General features: G+C 43.7%; 1 protein-coding gene across 1 annotated transcript; it reads left to right on the forward strand.

The window, feature by feature from the left end:
* The first annotated feature begins 1,349 nt into the window (after nt 1-1,349).
* Nucleotides 1,350-10,212, forward strand: foxo3a (forkhead box O3A). The gene is made up of 2 exons (XM_061082156.1): nt 1,350-1,880; nt 6,640-10,212. The coding sequence occupies exons 1-2, from the start codon at nt 1,350-1,352 to the stop codon at nt 7,951-7,953; spliced, it is 1,845 nt and encodes a 614-aa protein (XP_060938139.1). The 3' UTR covers nt 7,954-10,212.
* The last annotated feature ends 7,324 nt before the right edge of the window (nt 10,213-17,536 follow it).

Genomic DNA, 17,536 nt, shown 5'->3' on the forward strand with positions numbered 1-17,536 from the left:
CAGATCATTAGTAAAATCAAGTAGATCTTTGTTTTTGGTTTTATATAATATGAAAATATTTCCCACGATGCTAAAATATAGACGACTACTAATCATCTTAATGTGTTTTTTATTTAACTTAATGTGGTATACAACTTAGATGTTAATATGTTTATTCTATTATTTGTTTGTTTATTTCTCAGCCAACCATATTATTTTGGATGATATCAAAATGTTACTGCGGCCAAATCCTTTTATTAAAGGAAATTTTAAAGTACTTTCAAACTCTGACCTTTTTACATTCGACAACTTTTGGGACAACTAATGAATAATGACACAGAGGATTTATTTCTGCTCATCAAAAATTGAATGTGCTCAGTATTTGTAAGAAGTCCCTGGTTGTGCTTCCACCCGGCCCTCAGAGTAACGATGCACAGAAATCTCCAGGTGAGTCCTGCTGCTGTTACTTTATTCACTCCCTGTTTTATTCGTGCAGAGGCTTCAGTGTATATGTGTGTGTCTGTGTTTGATGTGTGTGCTGGTGAAGGAGTGAGGAGGGTGATGTCACTGCCGAGCAGGACGTGTCCACACTGTCTCTTTAATTTCAGCTCAGTCCAGGGGGCAGGATCCTGCTTCTTTTTTTCTTTCTCCTGGAGTCGAAGCGCTTGCTCCACCGCAGCAGCAGCAGATTGAATGAATTGTCCCTGCAGGCTGCTGTCCGCACGGAGGACACCGAGCCGAGGACACCGAGCTTCCCTCTCCAAGATGCCACAATGCATCTGTGCGTCCTCAGGTCCTGAGCGATGCGGATAGTCCCGGTCTGGATGCGGGTCTTGTCCTTTCTGCACAGAAAGCTGCAGGGCCTCGAGAAGGCGATCTCCACCTCGATCGGATCCGGACAGCGGGCGACGTGCAGCCCTCCTCCGCTCGGATGATACAAGAACTCGGGGGAAAGGAACCAGGCAAGATGGCAGCTGTGCACGGACTGATAGCGCCGAGGTGGAGGCTTTATTAGATGAAGTCATTCTGGTCTGCTTGCAGGAACGCGAGTCTGCAGGACGCGGGGGGGGAGGCACACGTCGTCTTCTTGACTCTCCGCTGACTTCCGATCGCTTCTCTCCACATTCTGGCAAACTGTGCAGCTGAGGGTGTGGGCTGCTGGGGGGGGGAGTGGGAGTGGGGGGGGACACTGTTCGGAGCTCCGTGCTGCAGATCGACGCCTCGCAGGAGGACGGACACACGGACACGTGCTGGGCTGCAGCCCCCCGGGGGAGACATCGTGGATGAATCCCGCACGCCACTTTGATGGAATGCGACCCGAGTGATTTTCTCCCCCTTTGTGCGAGACGCGAGCATCGGTGCGGATCGCCATGGCCGAGCCGCCGCGGAACGTGGAGATCGACCCGGACTTCGAGCCCCAGAAGCGGCCCCGCTCCTGCACCTGGCCGCTGCCCCGTCCGGAGTCCGGAGCGGGCAAACCCGACACCCATGACACTGACGTAATCCCCGAGGAGGAGGATGACGACGAGGAGGGCGCCGCGGAGACCCCCCGCGGTGGGGATGTGAAGCCCCGGGGGGCGAGCTGCACCGGGGGGCCCGGCTCGCAGCCCGTGGAGATCCGGCGCGGCCCCAGCGCGGAGGAGGCGGCGGACGGCTCTTCTCCCTCCGGGCTGACCCCCTCCTCCGCTGACTCCCTCCGCGGCTCTGCCTCCCAGCAGCTGAGGAAGTCCTCCGCCCGCAGGAACGCCTGGGGCAACTACTCCTATGCAGACCTCATCACCCAGGCCATCGAGAGCTCCCCGGAGAACAGGCTGACCTTGTCCCAGATCTACGACTGGATGGTGAGGTCTGTGCCGTACTTCAAGGACAAAGGCGACAGCAACAGCTCTGCGGGCTGGAAGGTGAGAGCAGGCATGCTGCTGCTGTCATCACGACAAAGAACCATGTTGTGATGGTGCAGAAACACACTATGCACACACACACACACACAATGCACACACGGCCGTGGGTTCATGCAGAGACGAGCACACACACCGTTATTTGCAGACAGCACCACATTTTTACATTTTCAGGCACATTTGCTTTGTCCACCACAGCAGAGGATTGTGGAGTGTGGCTGCAACATGCTCACAGGGGTTAAATGTGTTGTGGTCCAAGCTGCTGTCACAATATCTGGCTGTGTTGGTATGTGCATCAAATTACACACTTGCACACAAACGAATCAGAGCTGCACACTAATCCAGTGCAAACAAGGTAGTGGGTATGAAACTCTAGACTGCAAAACAGGCAATGCAAAGTCAATTTCACTTTCCAACTGGTTCACACTGCAGCACTTCTCACCAGCCTCCACTGGGCCCTGCTGCCTGCTTCTGTTTGATTTGAAGGATTAGTACAGGCCTGGAAAAACCAATTCATCTGTCATGGAATCAAGTCTGATGAAAGCTCTGAGCTTTGCGGGATTTAGATTGGAGGAGAGAGGGGGGGGTTAGAAAAACTCTGGAAATAGGTCCGTAATCCCGCACAACTGCATAACTGTGCATGTGGGATGCAGGCCAATTCCAGGGAGTTTCTTCAGTAAGGAATTACAGTAACGGTCAAGATTTGCTTTTTGGAAAAACCTCATCAAATTGCGGTGACATGATGGGAATTGGAATATGAAAACCCCCCCCAGAAGTAATCCGTATGGGAGACAATTTGATGCTAATAACCGATTAATCTGCACAGAATCAACTGGATAGTGGTTACTCTAGATCAGTGGCAGGCAGGTTTCATTCATGCACACGCCTCCATGTGGCTGCAGACAGACAGTGGTTGGCAGAGGAAAGGGTTAATGTTGAGGGTTACAGGAGAGCTGACATCAGCATTTCCCAAAGGAGATGCTCCTACGCTGTTTGAGACTCAGGCATCGCTGAAGGGTTGCTCATCTGCACCAGGGGGAAAAAAAATGTCCTCAGATAGTAACTCCAGAGCTGTCTCACGTCCCATTCCCATAACAAGACAAGAATAAGACCTCAATATGTTCAGTGGCCACCTTCATCTATCTATGTCCCCCCCCCCCCCCACTCTCATTGTTGTGAATCCAATCCCAAGCTGCAGCTTCCCATATGGATGGGCAGAGCAGCAGCTCAGGCCTGCTGTGCGAGTGCCCCACTGTCTTTTTCATGTGGCCCGGGCACGAGGATCAATCAGCTGACTATAAATTATGTAGGTCAATGTGTAGCAGTGTGAGAGAAGCTCAGTGTTTCTCTTTGGATCGGGCTCTGGCTAAACTGGCATTGCTCCAGTCCCCGCTCGGAATGAGGCATTGCTCAAAGGGTGCTGCAGCACGGCTGTGACTGCGTGGGGGAGGGGACGGCAGGAGTTCTGCTCTTTGTGATTTATCCTCCTTTTTTTTCTAAACGCCATGGCTCATACTGTACGTACCTGAGAGAAGCATTCTGGGAAATTGTCTTGTTTTCCTTCAGCTTAAAAGACGCAGTTATGTCCACTGGCTATTTTCTTTCAAGCAGGACCTTCTCCATGGTGCACAGTCGTTCTCCAAAAAGAAACAAACAGAAAATAACAGGAATGTTGTGGGTTGCACACGTAATCCACAATACTGTATTCTACAATTAAAAGCACCATTTTTGCAGTATAATGTTATTAATTCTGAATTCAGCAGACTTTGTGAGCTCCAAACAAATAATTTTTGTTGCATTTTGCTCTCATTTGAGCCGTGTTATATTGTTATAGGTGTAACGACTGTTTCATCCCTCTGCTGGAATACAGTACAATCCAATACGGCCACACCACAATTCATGGCCCCATAAATAACGTCAGAGTTCAATCAAAACCTCAGTGGCAGCCTCGGCCAAAACTGAAGTGTCAACACGGGTTTATTTATTTATTGCACAGCAGTTGTGTTGGATGCACGAGACTGAGCCGGACAGGTGTTGCAGTTATTGTGTTCACTCCCTGTAGGTCACGGGGTTGATTATCATGTTGCAGTTATTTGACTTGGTTTGCATGTGACTTTTTAGCCTTTATACAGTTCAGCTGTTCAGGCCAGTTGACGTGCGTGATATCGGATGTCTTGCTTGTTTCGGGGTTTGAGACGGTTCTTGAGAAATACATCTGTAATTTTTTTTTTTTTTTTTAACCCTGCACGCCAGCATAGCAACGGGGTATTGTTTCCCTGTGTGTACAGGGAATAAGGAATTCAAAATTGCATCGGTGGGATTTCACCAAACTTGGGTGGGCTTGTAACTTAAGAGGGTTTCTCCTGATGCTTAACTTTTCGGAGCTGATCAGCCAAAGGTCAAGCTCAAGGTCAATGGAAATATGGTGAGAAAAACCCATTTTTATAGATATCTCTGCAAAAAGATAGAGCTAGAGAGACAATGTGAAGCTTATATTGGTCAGTAAACTATTCCCCAACATATATTGTATGATAAGGGACTATCATAAAGAAGTTAGGCAATGATAATACAGTTGCAACCAGTAAAATGTGTAATACAAGCTACAGGTTATGTAGATTGAACAATTATTTCTCATCATATGGTATAAATGACATCTTTATCTCAATTATTACAATGAGTTCCATTTAATGAGATTTCTGTAAGAGAGCAAATTAAGTCAATATATTAAGAAACCCCATTTAAAAATAAAATGACACTGGTGATGTGTTTGTTTGTCCACAAACTTTGTTCAACCTCTGATACCCGATTTTCAAATGCCAAATCTAAAACAGGATAACATGGAAAGTGGAGTTCAAAGCGTATAGACTACATGTTTTGACTATTCTCAAATATATTCATATTAGTGAAATCATTATATTATCATTGAAAATAGTCCAGGTGGCCTAGATGTTTGTTGCACGTAGCACACAGCAGCCACAGCTTGGGTGTTCCTCTTCAGATGGAAGGAATTAGTGCGGATTTTCAGCCAAATTCAGAAAGAGAAACATCCCAAGTTAGATTATTCCCCGAGACTTGTTTATTAACCCTTGGACAAAGTGAAAACACTAAAAACATTCACATCCTGTCTTGTCGCAGTTGTTAAAACCAAACAATCAATGAGTTGCTTCTCTCTGTGTTTTTGTTATTAACCCCTCCACTGCTCTCCTAAATATTAACATTTTTTTATATTAAGGATAAGTATATGCTTTAAAGCGTACATAGTATATCATAGCATACAGTAAATTATGAAAGACCGATATAGCCCACTAAGCCCAGCAGCCTTTCCTACTAAATGGGTGAAACCCAGAAAGAAAAGAGCAACGGGGCACCTGAGATTTATTTTTGAGTCACATGTGTTTGGTTGTAAGCGATGAAAGTGATTGCTAGTTGACCTAATCCTTTAATTGGCTTTAAGCGAGGGCTTTGCTGTAAGTTAAATATCAGCGGATCATTCCACTGACTCATTATATCCAGAGGAAAACTGTTGCCAATGCTCATTTGTGATCATTCGATCATCACAAAGCTGGAGAGCAGCTGCCTCCACCGCTACAGGTCCATATCATTAGGGCAGCCTCGTGTCACCGTAGTTTGTATGTGCTGAGCCTGGTTTGCATTTGATTAGTTTAATCCTCTGAGAGATGGATTTAAATAGGACCTTGGTTTACTCAAGTTAATTCAAGTTTAAGAGAATTATGCTGGATTCTCTCCCAGTGAAGCTGGCCTCTGGGCTGCAGAAATCACTGCAAAGTTTCTCCTTACTTACTGCTGTGGGTCTTAGTGCGGGTCAGCCGTGCCGACTCCAGCTGTTTAATTTCCTACACGGTGGAGGAAACATCTCCGGGGAAATCCTGCAAACCTTTTTGAGCAGCCAAAAATGGGTCACAAAAAAGTTTGTATCTTGGACAACGTTGTAATGTTGTTCACACTACTTGGTTTAGTTAAACAAAAAAAAATGGAACCAACTGTGAAACCAAAAAACCTTTTTGTCTAGGTATTTAAAAATAACTTAAAAGTTGAGATTTAAAATTCATTACAACTCGAACTTCATGTGCTGAGGTAGATTGTGTGATATGATTGAAAGATCCAGCACTGTACTAAAAGGACCTTTGGTACAAACTATGGTTTCCTATGCCAAGGCTTAGCTGGTCTCAATTTCCCAAACTGTCAAACAACTCTGTTAGTTTCACCTCCATTTAAAGTTTTTGACATAATCTGACTAGACTGGCACATTGACAACCTGCCTGGCCGTTTTGTGTTTCTTCACCTGTCGGACTTCATTAAAGCAACATCATCATGTTCCAGGATCTTACCCGAGTACGATTTTATCTAAACTGATGGCCAAAACGTTGAAAATATGACCTAAGTTCTATCCTTTAACTCTAACCTTTATTTTTTAGTATCGTTTCCAAAAGTGCTAGATCCTCTGATTCCTTTGTTGCAAACTTCCACATCTCTTCATTGGACTCACACTGACTTTGGTCAAAAATATGTTGTCTACAAGCCCAAGCCTGGATGATGTCATCGAGGTCTGGCTCCCACACCACAGACACATTTATTTAAATGGTTTTACAGAAAAGGCAGAGTTTGTCTCCTCATTACTAATATATCGATTTGTCTGTAAAATCTGTGTAGTCTATACCATATCTTCTAAAGTGCTTCACAAGTTTTGCTTTGACACATATTTCAATCTTGCAGCTAATCGTTTTCCTTCATTTTATTGCAGAATTCCATCCGACACAATCTGTCCCTCCACAGTCGTTTTGTCAAAGTCCAGAATGAAGGGACAGGGAAAAGTTCCTGGTGGATGGTCAACCCAGAGGGGGGGAAGGGAGGCAAAGCTCCTCGCCGACGGGCTGTATCCATGGACAACAGTAAGTACATCAAAGGGGCTCGAGGACGGGCCACCAAGAAGAAGGCCTCACTGCAAGCCGCTCAAGAGGGCAGCTCTGAGAGCTCCTCGAGCCTCTCCAAGTGGACAGGAAGTCCAACTTCCCGCAGCAGCGATGAGCTCGACGCCTGGACAGACTTCCGCTCCCGGACAAATTCTAACGCCAGCACAATCAGCGGTCGTCTGTCCCCGATCCTGGCCAACCTGGAGCTGGACGAGGTGCCTGATGATGACTCTCCACTCTCCCCAATGCTGTACTCCAGTCCCAGCAGCATGTCCCCGTCCACAGGGCCCACTGGGCTCTCTGACCTGGCAGGTACCATGAACCTCAATGATGGGCTCTCTGACAACCTGATGGACGACCTTTTAGACAATATCAGCCTGACGGCATCCCAGCAGCCTCCTCCTGGAGAGGAGGACAGTGGAGCAGACGATCAGGGGAGCTCCCTGTTTACCTTCAGCTGCTCAGGAAGCAGTCTGGGTAGCCCCTCTGGCAGCTACGGTCCCAACCCTCTTTTCAGCCCTCCGTCCATCACGAGCCTGCGCCAGTCGCCCATGCAGACCATTCAGGAGAACAAGCAGACCACCTTCTCCTGCATCTCGCACTTTAGCGACCATCAGACCCTGCAGGATCTGCTCAGTCTGGACTCCCACAGCCCCAGCAACGTCATGCTCACCCAGTCCGACCCGCTGATGTCGCAGGCCAGCACCGCCATCGCTCTGCAAAACGCTCGTCGAAATGCCATGCTGCTGCGCAAAGACCACATGTCGGTGAACCCCACCATCGCAGGTCAGGGTCAAAGCTCATCAGTGCCTGGTTGGCAAGCTGGCTTGTCAACCTCTGACGGCGATGCCAGTCAACCTATTGCCAAGCAGCCACACCTGAAGTCACCCAGCAAGAACGCATCTATGCAGCTCGGCTCTGGTTTGTCCGGCCAGGACCGCTTTCCTGCCGATCTGGACCTGGACGTGTTCAACGGCAGCCTGGAGTGTGACATGGACTCCATCATCCGCAACGAGTTGATGGATGCAGATTGCCTGGACCTCAGCTTCGACTCTTGCCTCACTTCCGCCCAGAACGCCAACAGGAATTCAGGAAGCTTCTCAAGCTCGAAACAGACCTCCCCTCAAAGCTGGGTCCCGAGCTGAGAGGCTCTGTCGGAGCATGATTCAAGAAAAGAAAAGAAAAGAAAAGTGGGGGAAATGTAAATTGGGTGTCATTGTCCTGCATTGTTCAACTAGAGGGAATGGAGTGTGTAAAAGTGTATTCATGTAGTATTTTTTTTCCATTGTTTTTAATGTGAGGCATTCATTTCGATACTGTATTTTAAGTGTCTGAGACACATAATGGTGTCTACACAGCGGAGAAACAAGATCAATACCTGGGCGGTGTGAACAACAGCACTTACTACTAGTACAGGACATTTTGTTAAAACTATATGAAAAGCATCAACTCATGTTAGTCTCAGGGAATCACGCATATCACAAAGTGATACATGATGAAGATGAATTCTGTTTCCACCCTGCTCTTCTCCCTTTTCACGCCCTTTCATACCTGAACCAACATTTTTGCCAAACCAGCCGTCAGCCGGTTGTTGGCTGACGGCCTGTTTACAGAATGAGAATGTTGCATTATTACGTTCCAGTGGAGGATACTTGACAAGCTTTAGTTTTTATTTTAATGTTTCTTTGAGAGACGTAGCCTAAATGGACTAAAAGATTTAAAACAAATGTTAAAGAAAAGCTTTTTTTCTTTTCCCATTGATGCACCGAGTCATGCACCAAATATCAGTCTGTAGAGGTTAATATGTTATCAAGATGTGAACTGATCTACATTGTGTGGTTATTGTATGTAATGTTTTCCCTTCATTTAGCAGATTTGACCCTGTGAAGTTTAGTGACATTACTGTGAATTCTGTTCCTTCTGAAGAGGCTCATTACTGACGTCTCGACGATGTGGTGGTTTCTGCTGCAGATCCCTTTTCACCATCTTCCCCACTCGTCCTCCTCTCCCTCCTCTTCCTCGTACTGCAATATCGGAGGTCCCGTCCATGTAGAGTTCAGGACGGAGTTAAGGACATGATTTAGCTCTAGGTGACACCATTTACATTAGCGGACATTTAGGAATATCTGGATTCAAATAACCACACTCCACAACACTCGACTACAATATTTTGGTGTTTGAATTTGAAGTTCTTGGTGCTATAAATAAATAGATAGCAGGGAGTGGCTGCAGATGGAGTGTCAGTAGTAGCCTCTCCTTTGTTATCAGCACTACAGCAGGTGCTGGGGGGGAAAAAAATGCTGTGATCGAATCGTCTTGTTTTGAGGCTTCACAAGGTTCCTGGTGAAATGATCCAGAAGTAAAGTATAAGTCGCAGAAAAGGTGCTTCGGTGCTTATTTTCTTATCTCCTTTAGCATAGGACACATTGGACCATCCTTTACAAGAGGAAAGGAGATAAGTCAATTCCTTGCAGCGGCAGCATTTATTGATCCACGTCAATAACATCTGCTGTCACATACTTACGCCGCCTAGTGCAAGTGTCAGATTCTCTTAGCGCCCCCGACGTCTTCATGAATCCTCCTTCACATCTTTCCTTGACCTTGTGCATTTTCTTTATGTGGGTCAAGGAAAAGTGGTCGGGCAAGGACACGGGACGTGATGAGTTTTTTTTGACGATTGGACCACAGCGATTCAAACCCTGCGAGAGGACGTTGTGTTGTATCTTAGAGCCATTTTTGCCATTTTAGAAAGAAAGAACCACAGTATTTTAAATATTGCCAAAACATTTCTGCTTTGAAGTTAGCGGAAATAAGAGGATATACAGTGTATAAATATAAGGAACCAGTGCTGCAGGTGCAAAAAAAATTGAATAAAATCAGCACAGTTTTTGTGGGAACAGCAGGATGATTTTTTTTTTTTTAAATGACTTCAGTTATTTTGTCTACTTGATAAACTTAACTCGATCATTTTAAGACGCATATTTGTTTTATTTATTTATTGACCCCCTCAGTCGGGGGATCATCAGGACAGACGACAAATCAATCAATCAAATTGATTAGTTATAGAAAAATCGTGAAAAATGTTGCAACTTAATTGACTGATAGAAATGTTCAACCCCCATTTTGGCATATTTTTTGGATTTGAGAAAAAAAACACATTCTGCACATTTATGTTCCCAAATGGTTTCTGCGTCTTCACATGGATGATTTAATCTTCAAAATACAAATGACATAAAACTTTTATTTTTGATTCTACATGAATTCTGAGTAACACTCACTGCCAATATCCATTCTCTATTTCTTCCTCTTGCTCCTACAAAACAAGACATCAAGCTGAGATTGTCGGTTGTAATCCCAATTCTTATCTTGGCTGTAACAGAGATGGTGCATGTAAATAAAGCTTAAAGAACCACTAAATGTCTGCCTGTGTTTTTTTCCTCATGTACCTTTTTTAATTCCTGTCTCTGGAGGAGCTGCAAAGCTGCAGACTTGACTCTGCAGGCGGTGAGGAGCTGATCTGCTATTGGACAATCTCATCACAGGCTGAGAACCAATCACACCCTGTATCCAAGAAGAGTGGACCCCGCTCAATTAAGTCCAGGTTCTGGATAGCAGGAGCCCCGGCTGCTGAGGAGGGAACTGCCCAACAACCGACTACTCTGTGCATCATTCATCATCCATTTACTTTTTATTACATATTATTGTAATGTGGGCAGTATCTGAAAAGCACAGCAGCGGTGACGTCATGGTTTTCTGACAAATGTGATGTGAGAGCCCTCTACTGATCAGATGCAGCTACTGTGTGAGTTCAGGCCAAAGAGAGGAAACCGCTCCTGTCTCCATGGATACCTCACAACAAGTCAGCATGGACGCACAGATTTGCTCAGGACTTGTTTGAAATATTTGTACCTCAGTTTCTTTCCAGTTTCTACACTTGTGTTGACCCTGAACTAGAAGTTGCACCATGTGTGACGTGTACAGAGTTTCCTCTTCCGTCAGGGTGGAGCAGATGGAGGCCGAGCTCTCACATCAGCTCTCAGCACTGAGGGGACACATTGAAGAGAGTGGATTTACTTCATACAGGTGAGGAAGCTTGGGGATTTGTATACACACACTTTATTTCAGCTGCAAACTATTCTTGGTGTTTGTTTTGGCAGGAACTTGGAACTCAACTCTGCCTCCACTCAAAAATGTGTCTTGCTCTGTTGCTTGTTGTTGCTTCTGGTGGATGTTGGAGCTTTTATATAGTTTTTATACTTTTTTAAATGTATACTTGCACAAATACACCACAGCCAATCCCTTGTATGTGTAAACCCGCTTGGCAATAAATCTGATTCTAATTCTGATGTGTCCACTTTTACTCTTCCGTACACTTTAAATCTGAGTTTAACGTGTGAATTTGTGACATCAAAACTAGTTGGAAGTTGGAAGAAAATCCAGATCCAAAATAAAAACATTTTGTTTCCAAATGTCCTGTGGATCCACACTGAGAATAGGATATATATAAATATAGAGATATCATTTGACCAGCAGTTATTCAATAAAAACTTGCATATATATATTTTCAATTTTTCCATGATTGAGAAAGAATATATGTAATTTTAATGAGGTAATTAAACTTTTCTGTACATATATATTAGAAGAGTGTTTTATAATATATTTGCATAATTAACTTTATAATTCAAATATGAGAAATAAACAATACAGATTTTTTCTTTAAATCTTGTTCCATGAGTTAGCAAGAGTATTTGTAATTTTAGGAGTTATTTTATTGTCTTGAACATGTCTGAATGGAATCTATTGGAATAGAAGCTTTTCAAGAATTTCAATAAATTTCTGTTTCAGTTCTGTTCTGCCGCCGAAAGATGTCTCCTTCTTCCGTGCAGAGAGGGAACATGCGCTGAGGAGGGGGCTTCAGGTGAGACAGTAAAAATCCATCTTCATTTCTATCAAGTCCAAGGAAATGTCATTTATTGATTACCCAGTAATTTAAAAATCAATCTGGACTTGTTTCTTTTTTCTTGAAACAAAGTGAATGTGACTCCTCTTTGGTTGCAGGTGGCCGAAGCTTCTCCTGTTCAGTCTCAGGCTGATGTGATGCAGAGGGAGCTGGACAGTTGTCTCAGTCTGGAACACACAGCTGACAGTCTGCCTGCTCTCCTGCACCAGGTGAGGCCTGAACACACCACATTCAAAACACTTCACACGCCACCGAATACAACGGCAGCAAAAGATAAAACGAGAAATGTTATTGACACTAACTTCCTTTCTTGTGTTTCCTCTCGCAGTTTTACGCTGACAGATCATATCACTTGGCTCAGATCAAATATCTGCTCATGCTGAGATGGAGGAGATTTTGCCGCCACGCCAGCGTCATGGAGAAGCTTTATCCTCATTACAAGGTGACAACAGGAAAAAACACATTTTACACAAGTAACACATCAGCTTGACAGGAGGTTTTCTTCCTCCTTATATATGAACCTGTTTGTGTCACGGCTCCTTTTCTGCTGTTGTATTCACATTCAAATTTTGTATTTGGGGTGTATAGTTACAAAATACTTCCTTATTGATCATTAAGAAAATACATCATCAGTATTGGTTGGTCACGAGTTTTGCGTTAATTTCATTTGAATTAAAACAGTAAGGTTGAATATATCTACAGTTGAAGTGATTGTTAGTTGACCCCTTCTGGAAAGAGAGAAATCACTGATAAGTATATCCAGATATATCCAAACATTTAAATATAGCTGGCAAATTTTTAAATTTACCAAACTACATGAAGAAATAAGCAGTAAATTAAAGGTATACTAATGGAAAATGTTAAATACCTTTATTGACAATACACAACTTTACAGTTACATCAGACTTGTTTTCTCTCAGGATCAGGTGAGACTTTTAACCAGCGAGTACGAGGACGCTGTTCAGAGAGCTCGCCGGCTGTCAGGGAGCAGAGAGACGATCCTGATTGGACGAGGAAACCCTGCTCAGCTGCTCTCTCAGGACGACCTGCTCATCTACCTCCGCTGGCTCGTCTGCCACCTGCACTCTGTTCACACCGTCCACAGCTTCCTCAGGGTGAACACACACATAGACTGTCTTAAAGTCATCCAACCTGTTCGTCTTTTCATTTATTATAACTGCATGTGTTGTTGTTTTTTTCAGGTGCTGCATTATGTTCCAGTCTGTGAAAGGAAAGATGAAGAATTTCACACAAGTGTCACGAAGGAGGAGGAAACTTTACATCAGGCTCAAAATGCTGAGGGTGAGAGTCAAACCTGCAGTAACCTGGAAATCTACTGGTCAGTTTAATGAAAAGAAAGAATCCCAGAGAGGAGAGAAGGATCTGCAATCGTCATGAGCATCTGAAAAACAGATAATGAGATGAGGAAAAGCTGTGGACTGTGAATATTTCCACTACAGTAAACAGTAATTTGTCCATTAGATTCAGTTCTTTCTTGAATATAGGATTATTTTTAGTAGAAGACCAAATAAATACTGATTTACTGGTAAAATAATAATAATCACTTAGCATACCCATCATTTTTTGAATATATCTGCAATTCCTGTCAATTTGAAGCCAATAATTGGACCTTATCGTGAGACCATGTGATCAGCTGCTCTTGTAAAAGTCTTCTTGCATAAATCATCATTTAAGGATCATGATCGTGACCTAAATTTAAGGCCTAAATTGTGACCTTAAATATACATGAAACTGTAATAAAAGGTCAAATGCATCTACACAGATATATTTCGTAAAATGGAAAACCTATTCAGACAGAAGAAATAGGTGAGGAGTTGGAGTGGAGATGCTCATTCTACTGTTTTGTTCAACATCAGGCGTTTCAGGGCAAACAGGAAACTTCCTCCTGGTCTCTGTTCAGCTGGACGACTTTCTATCTGAGCTTCAGTCTTTAATCGACTACTTCCACCTGTCGTGTGACACTGGACAACTCAGGACATCTGCAGATGAGATGGAGCTGTTCAGCACGGTAACGTTGCTTAATGGACGACAGCAGCACATGCATAAATAACATAAATAAAACCATGTTTTTGTCCGGGCGTCATCACCATGTGTTTAAATGTCTCTCAAGGTGTGGAGAGAGTTCAGGAGGATCTTCAGTCGACAGGAGCAGATGAAAACGTTTCCTCAGTACGACGGCTCAGAGGTGAAAGGGAGCCAGTGGGGGAGGAAGAGTGCGAGCGAGGCTCTGAGGAAGGAGGCCAACTGGATTCCTTTCATTCAGGTCCAAGATCATTTATACATCCAGGTCAAAAGGGCACACCACAACTTTATTTCTGTGATCCTATAAAGTTGTTGGTTCGTCCCAAAGGTTTGAGCTCTTGAACATTTGTCACAGGTTGTGTATTTGTATTAATATTTATGATGTTATATGATGTGCGTCCACAGTTCCCCTTTGTTTGCTCGCAGCCTGTTTTATACGTGTGTGCATTGATGTTTTTTCCTCTGTAGGACAAGTGGTGTTGACAGTTTGGGTTTTTGTTCTTTAGGTGAAACCCCGTCGGGATCCTTGGCGGCAGAAACTCATCACAAAGCTGCAGGAGAAGAAAAGTGTGGACGAGCTGCTGAGGATGCACTGCAGGTTTCTGCAGGTGAACAGAGACTCAGCTCAGATTCTATAACAAGATCTGATGAGTTGTAACTTTTGTAAAAATATTGTGACATAAGATAAGCATTCTCACAATAGTTTTATCCAACAATAAAGAGATATTGTTTATGGATGATACAAAACACTTCCAACCTCACTTTTAATTATCCATTTTAAGAAGTGTTGAGTTATTTCATTCCTCTGTATCTCATCAGGTTCCCGATCTGCTCCAAGTGTCATCAGCTCTAAAAGACCACGCTGCTCACGTCTGTGACTCGCTACTCACACCGAGGTTGTGCTTCTCTCACAGCAGCAAAACCAAACGACAGAACATCTCAGAGACGTGGACGAGTGTTTACAAAGCTGCAGGTTTAACTCAGGCATGTATCATCCGGATTTCTGCTCAGAGAAATGACATCTTCATTGTCCTCAGCGCTGCCGACTGAATTAAAAGTGATGTTTGTCTTGTCAGGAAACACAGAGTCATTCGTCCACTTCCCGAGGCAGAGGAGGCAGCGAGCAGACGAGTTTAAAGGATCAAAGGTCAACAAATGAAAGGTGTGTTTTCTTTTTTTACTTTTTTGATGAACCAGTTTTTCTCTTTTCATCTTAAAAGTTTCAAAAATAAGGTTGAATTCTTATAACAATTTTGTCTTGCTTCCCCAAGACCAAGGAGACAGCTTCAGATCATCTATTTTGTTGGAAAAAGTCCCAAAAGGCTGAATATACAGAATCAGAAAGCATTGCAACATCAAATTGTTTCATTTTTTCTTTGATTTTGCAATGATTTTGACTGAAAATGAATCACCAACCATTTAATAACTTTAAATGATTAATCGTATTCACCTATTTAAGTTTATAATATGCTAAACATTATCTGGGTCCTTATACATTTAACCTTTTTTGGACTAGATGATTTGAAGATGTCAACTTGGTCTTGGGGAAATTGTCATAAGAGTTCAAACTTATTTTTGACACTTTTAAGATTAAAAGAGAAAAACTTCATCAAAAAATATTTTTTTAAATGACTGTGCTGAGATTTTCAGGTAAAACTTTGCACAGATAAACGTAGCTTTCTTATTGGCTCTAGATCTCCTGAATAAGTGATGCAAAAGCTTAGAAAACCCATGAGTATTTTGTAAAACTCTGCCACTCTCCTGAGGACAGTCTGCAGCTGGTGGATGTTGATGACAGTTTGGATGAACGAGCCTCAGACCCTTTCGTGACCGGAGGTGCTTACCTGTCCCTGATTCACCTGCGTCATCTGAAACTCAGAGAGCTCCAGGTGAGGCCCCCAGTCTGCGTGCCATGGATGACGTTTGCTATAAGCGACGATTAGATGTTATGACACCTTCAGTTTGTCTTGTCCTCAGCGCGTCTCTCTCGGGATGCTGAACTACCTGCGCTCCGTGGAGAGGACTCTGACCTTTGACCTGGCAGGTCTGCAGCTGGAGGAGGGGGAGCTGTGCAGCACAGCGGAGGAAAGTGGCTGGATGAACGCAGCCCGGGGAGGAGGAGGGGAGGCGGGAGGCCTCGGCTCGCTCCAGTTCAACCACAACACTCCTGTCGACTACAAGGTACAAGGGACTTTTACATGAACTCACTCAAAATAAAGGTTAGGAACATATTTGGGGAGCCGCAGCTGGTATTTGTTATCTGATGTGAATTTATGGGATGAAATAAAAACATTTAAAGTACTTTGTTTAGTCATCGGCTTTCTGGCTGCAACCTCATCCTCTGCCTTCATTCTCTTTTAGAGGATTTCATCCACGTAGTTGCATATCTAACAGCCTATTAGACCACAGGGGGAGAAGCAAGGGATTTTATATAAATTAATTTCTGAACATATATTTAAAGTTGTCATATTTTTACGAAATTATCTAAATTATATAATCATTCTGAATCAGGTTTCAGAGTCAATGTTGAGCTGGATCCACAACCAGACATAGATGATTTCAAATGTCCTTCTATCTATCTATCTATCTATCTATCTATCTATCTATCTATCTATCTATCTATCTATCTATCTATCTATCTATCTATCTATCTATCTATCTATCTATCTATCTATCTATCTATCTATCTATCTATCTATCTATCTATCTATCTATCTATCTATCTATCTATCTATCTATCTATCTATCTATCTATCTATCTATCTATCTATCTATCTATCTATCTATCTATCTATCTATCTATCTATCTATCTATCTATCTATCTATCTATCTATCTATCTATCTATCTATCTATCTATTTACAAATCCTATTCCAGGTTCGTTGCTCAGAGTTCATGGATTTTGCTGAGGTGGAGAATCTTCATGATTTCTACAGCTGTGAGGAGCGTGTGGTCCACACTCAGGACCAGAGAGGGTTCTACATCGTGTACGACGTCGCCCTGAAGGACCTGGACGAGCTGGAGAAGGAGCTTCTTCTCGTCGGCTCTCACTTTATCCAGAGATACAGGACGGAGAAAATGGGAAAAGTTGAAGAAGCCTCAACCTCCAACCGGACGGCTGACATCCACTCCTTTGCCGGGACGGATGTGGACGGAGTCGCAGTGCTGCTCGACCTGTGGACGTGTGAGACGGAGTTTTTAGAGAGCAAAGTGCAGGTAAAGGGAAAATACTGCTGGTTTTATTCTCATGTCTCTTCATTGTCTGCCCTACCATTTACTAACTGTTCCACCAATACATTTCACAAGACTAACTTTAAGATCAAATCAATGTATTGAATGAGAAACCCTTTAGATTGTTGTTTCTTCTTCTGTCCTCCAGCTCCTAAACTGTTACTGCGAGGCCTACCAGCACGCAGCGGGGGCCGAGGAGAGGTTTGCTCTGGCCCGAGTTGTCACCGACATCATGCACAGTCGACCACAGCTGGACCTGAACCAGGACCACTTTGCTCAGGTCTACAGGGCCGAGACCGACTGTCTGAGGAGTCACCAGCAGCTCATCAAAAATGTCCTGGATAATCAGGTGAAAACACAAAAGTCCACAGAGGCATCGAGTTAAGTTCACGTGCAGCTGTGTTGCAGTTTGATTCAGTTGAATCTCTGTGACAGATTGTGTTGTTCACCTCATCAGATTGAAAAACAGCGGCAGTACCTCCAACGCATCTGGA

This window comes from Limanda limanda, chromosome 12 (assembly GCF_963576545.1).
Source record: "Limanda limanda chromosome 12, fLimLim1.1, whole genome shotgun sequence".
Taxonomy (NCBI): Eukaryota; Metazoa; Chordata; class Actinopteri; order Pleuronectiformes; family Pleuronectidae; genus Limanda; species Limanda limanda.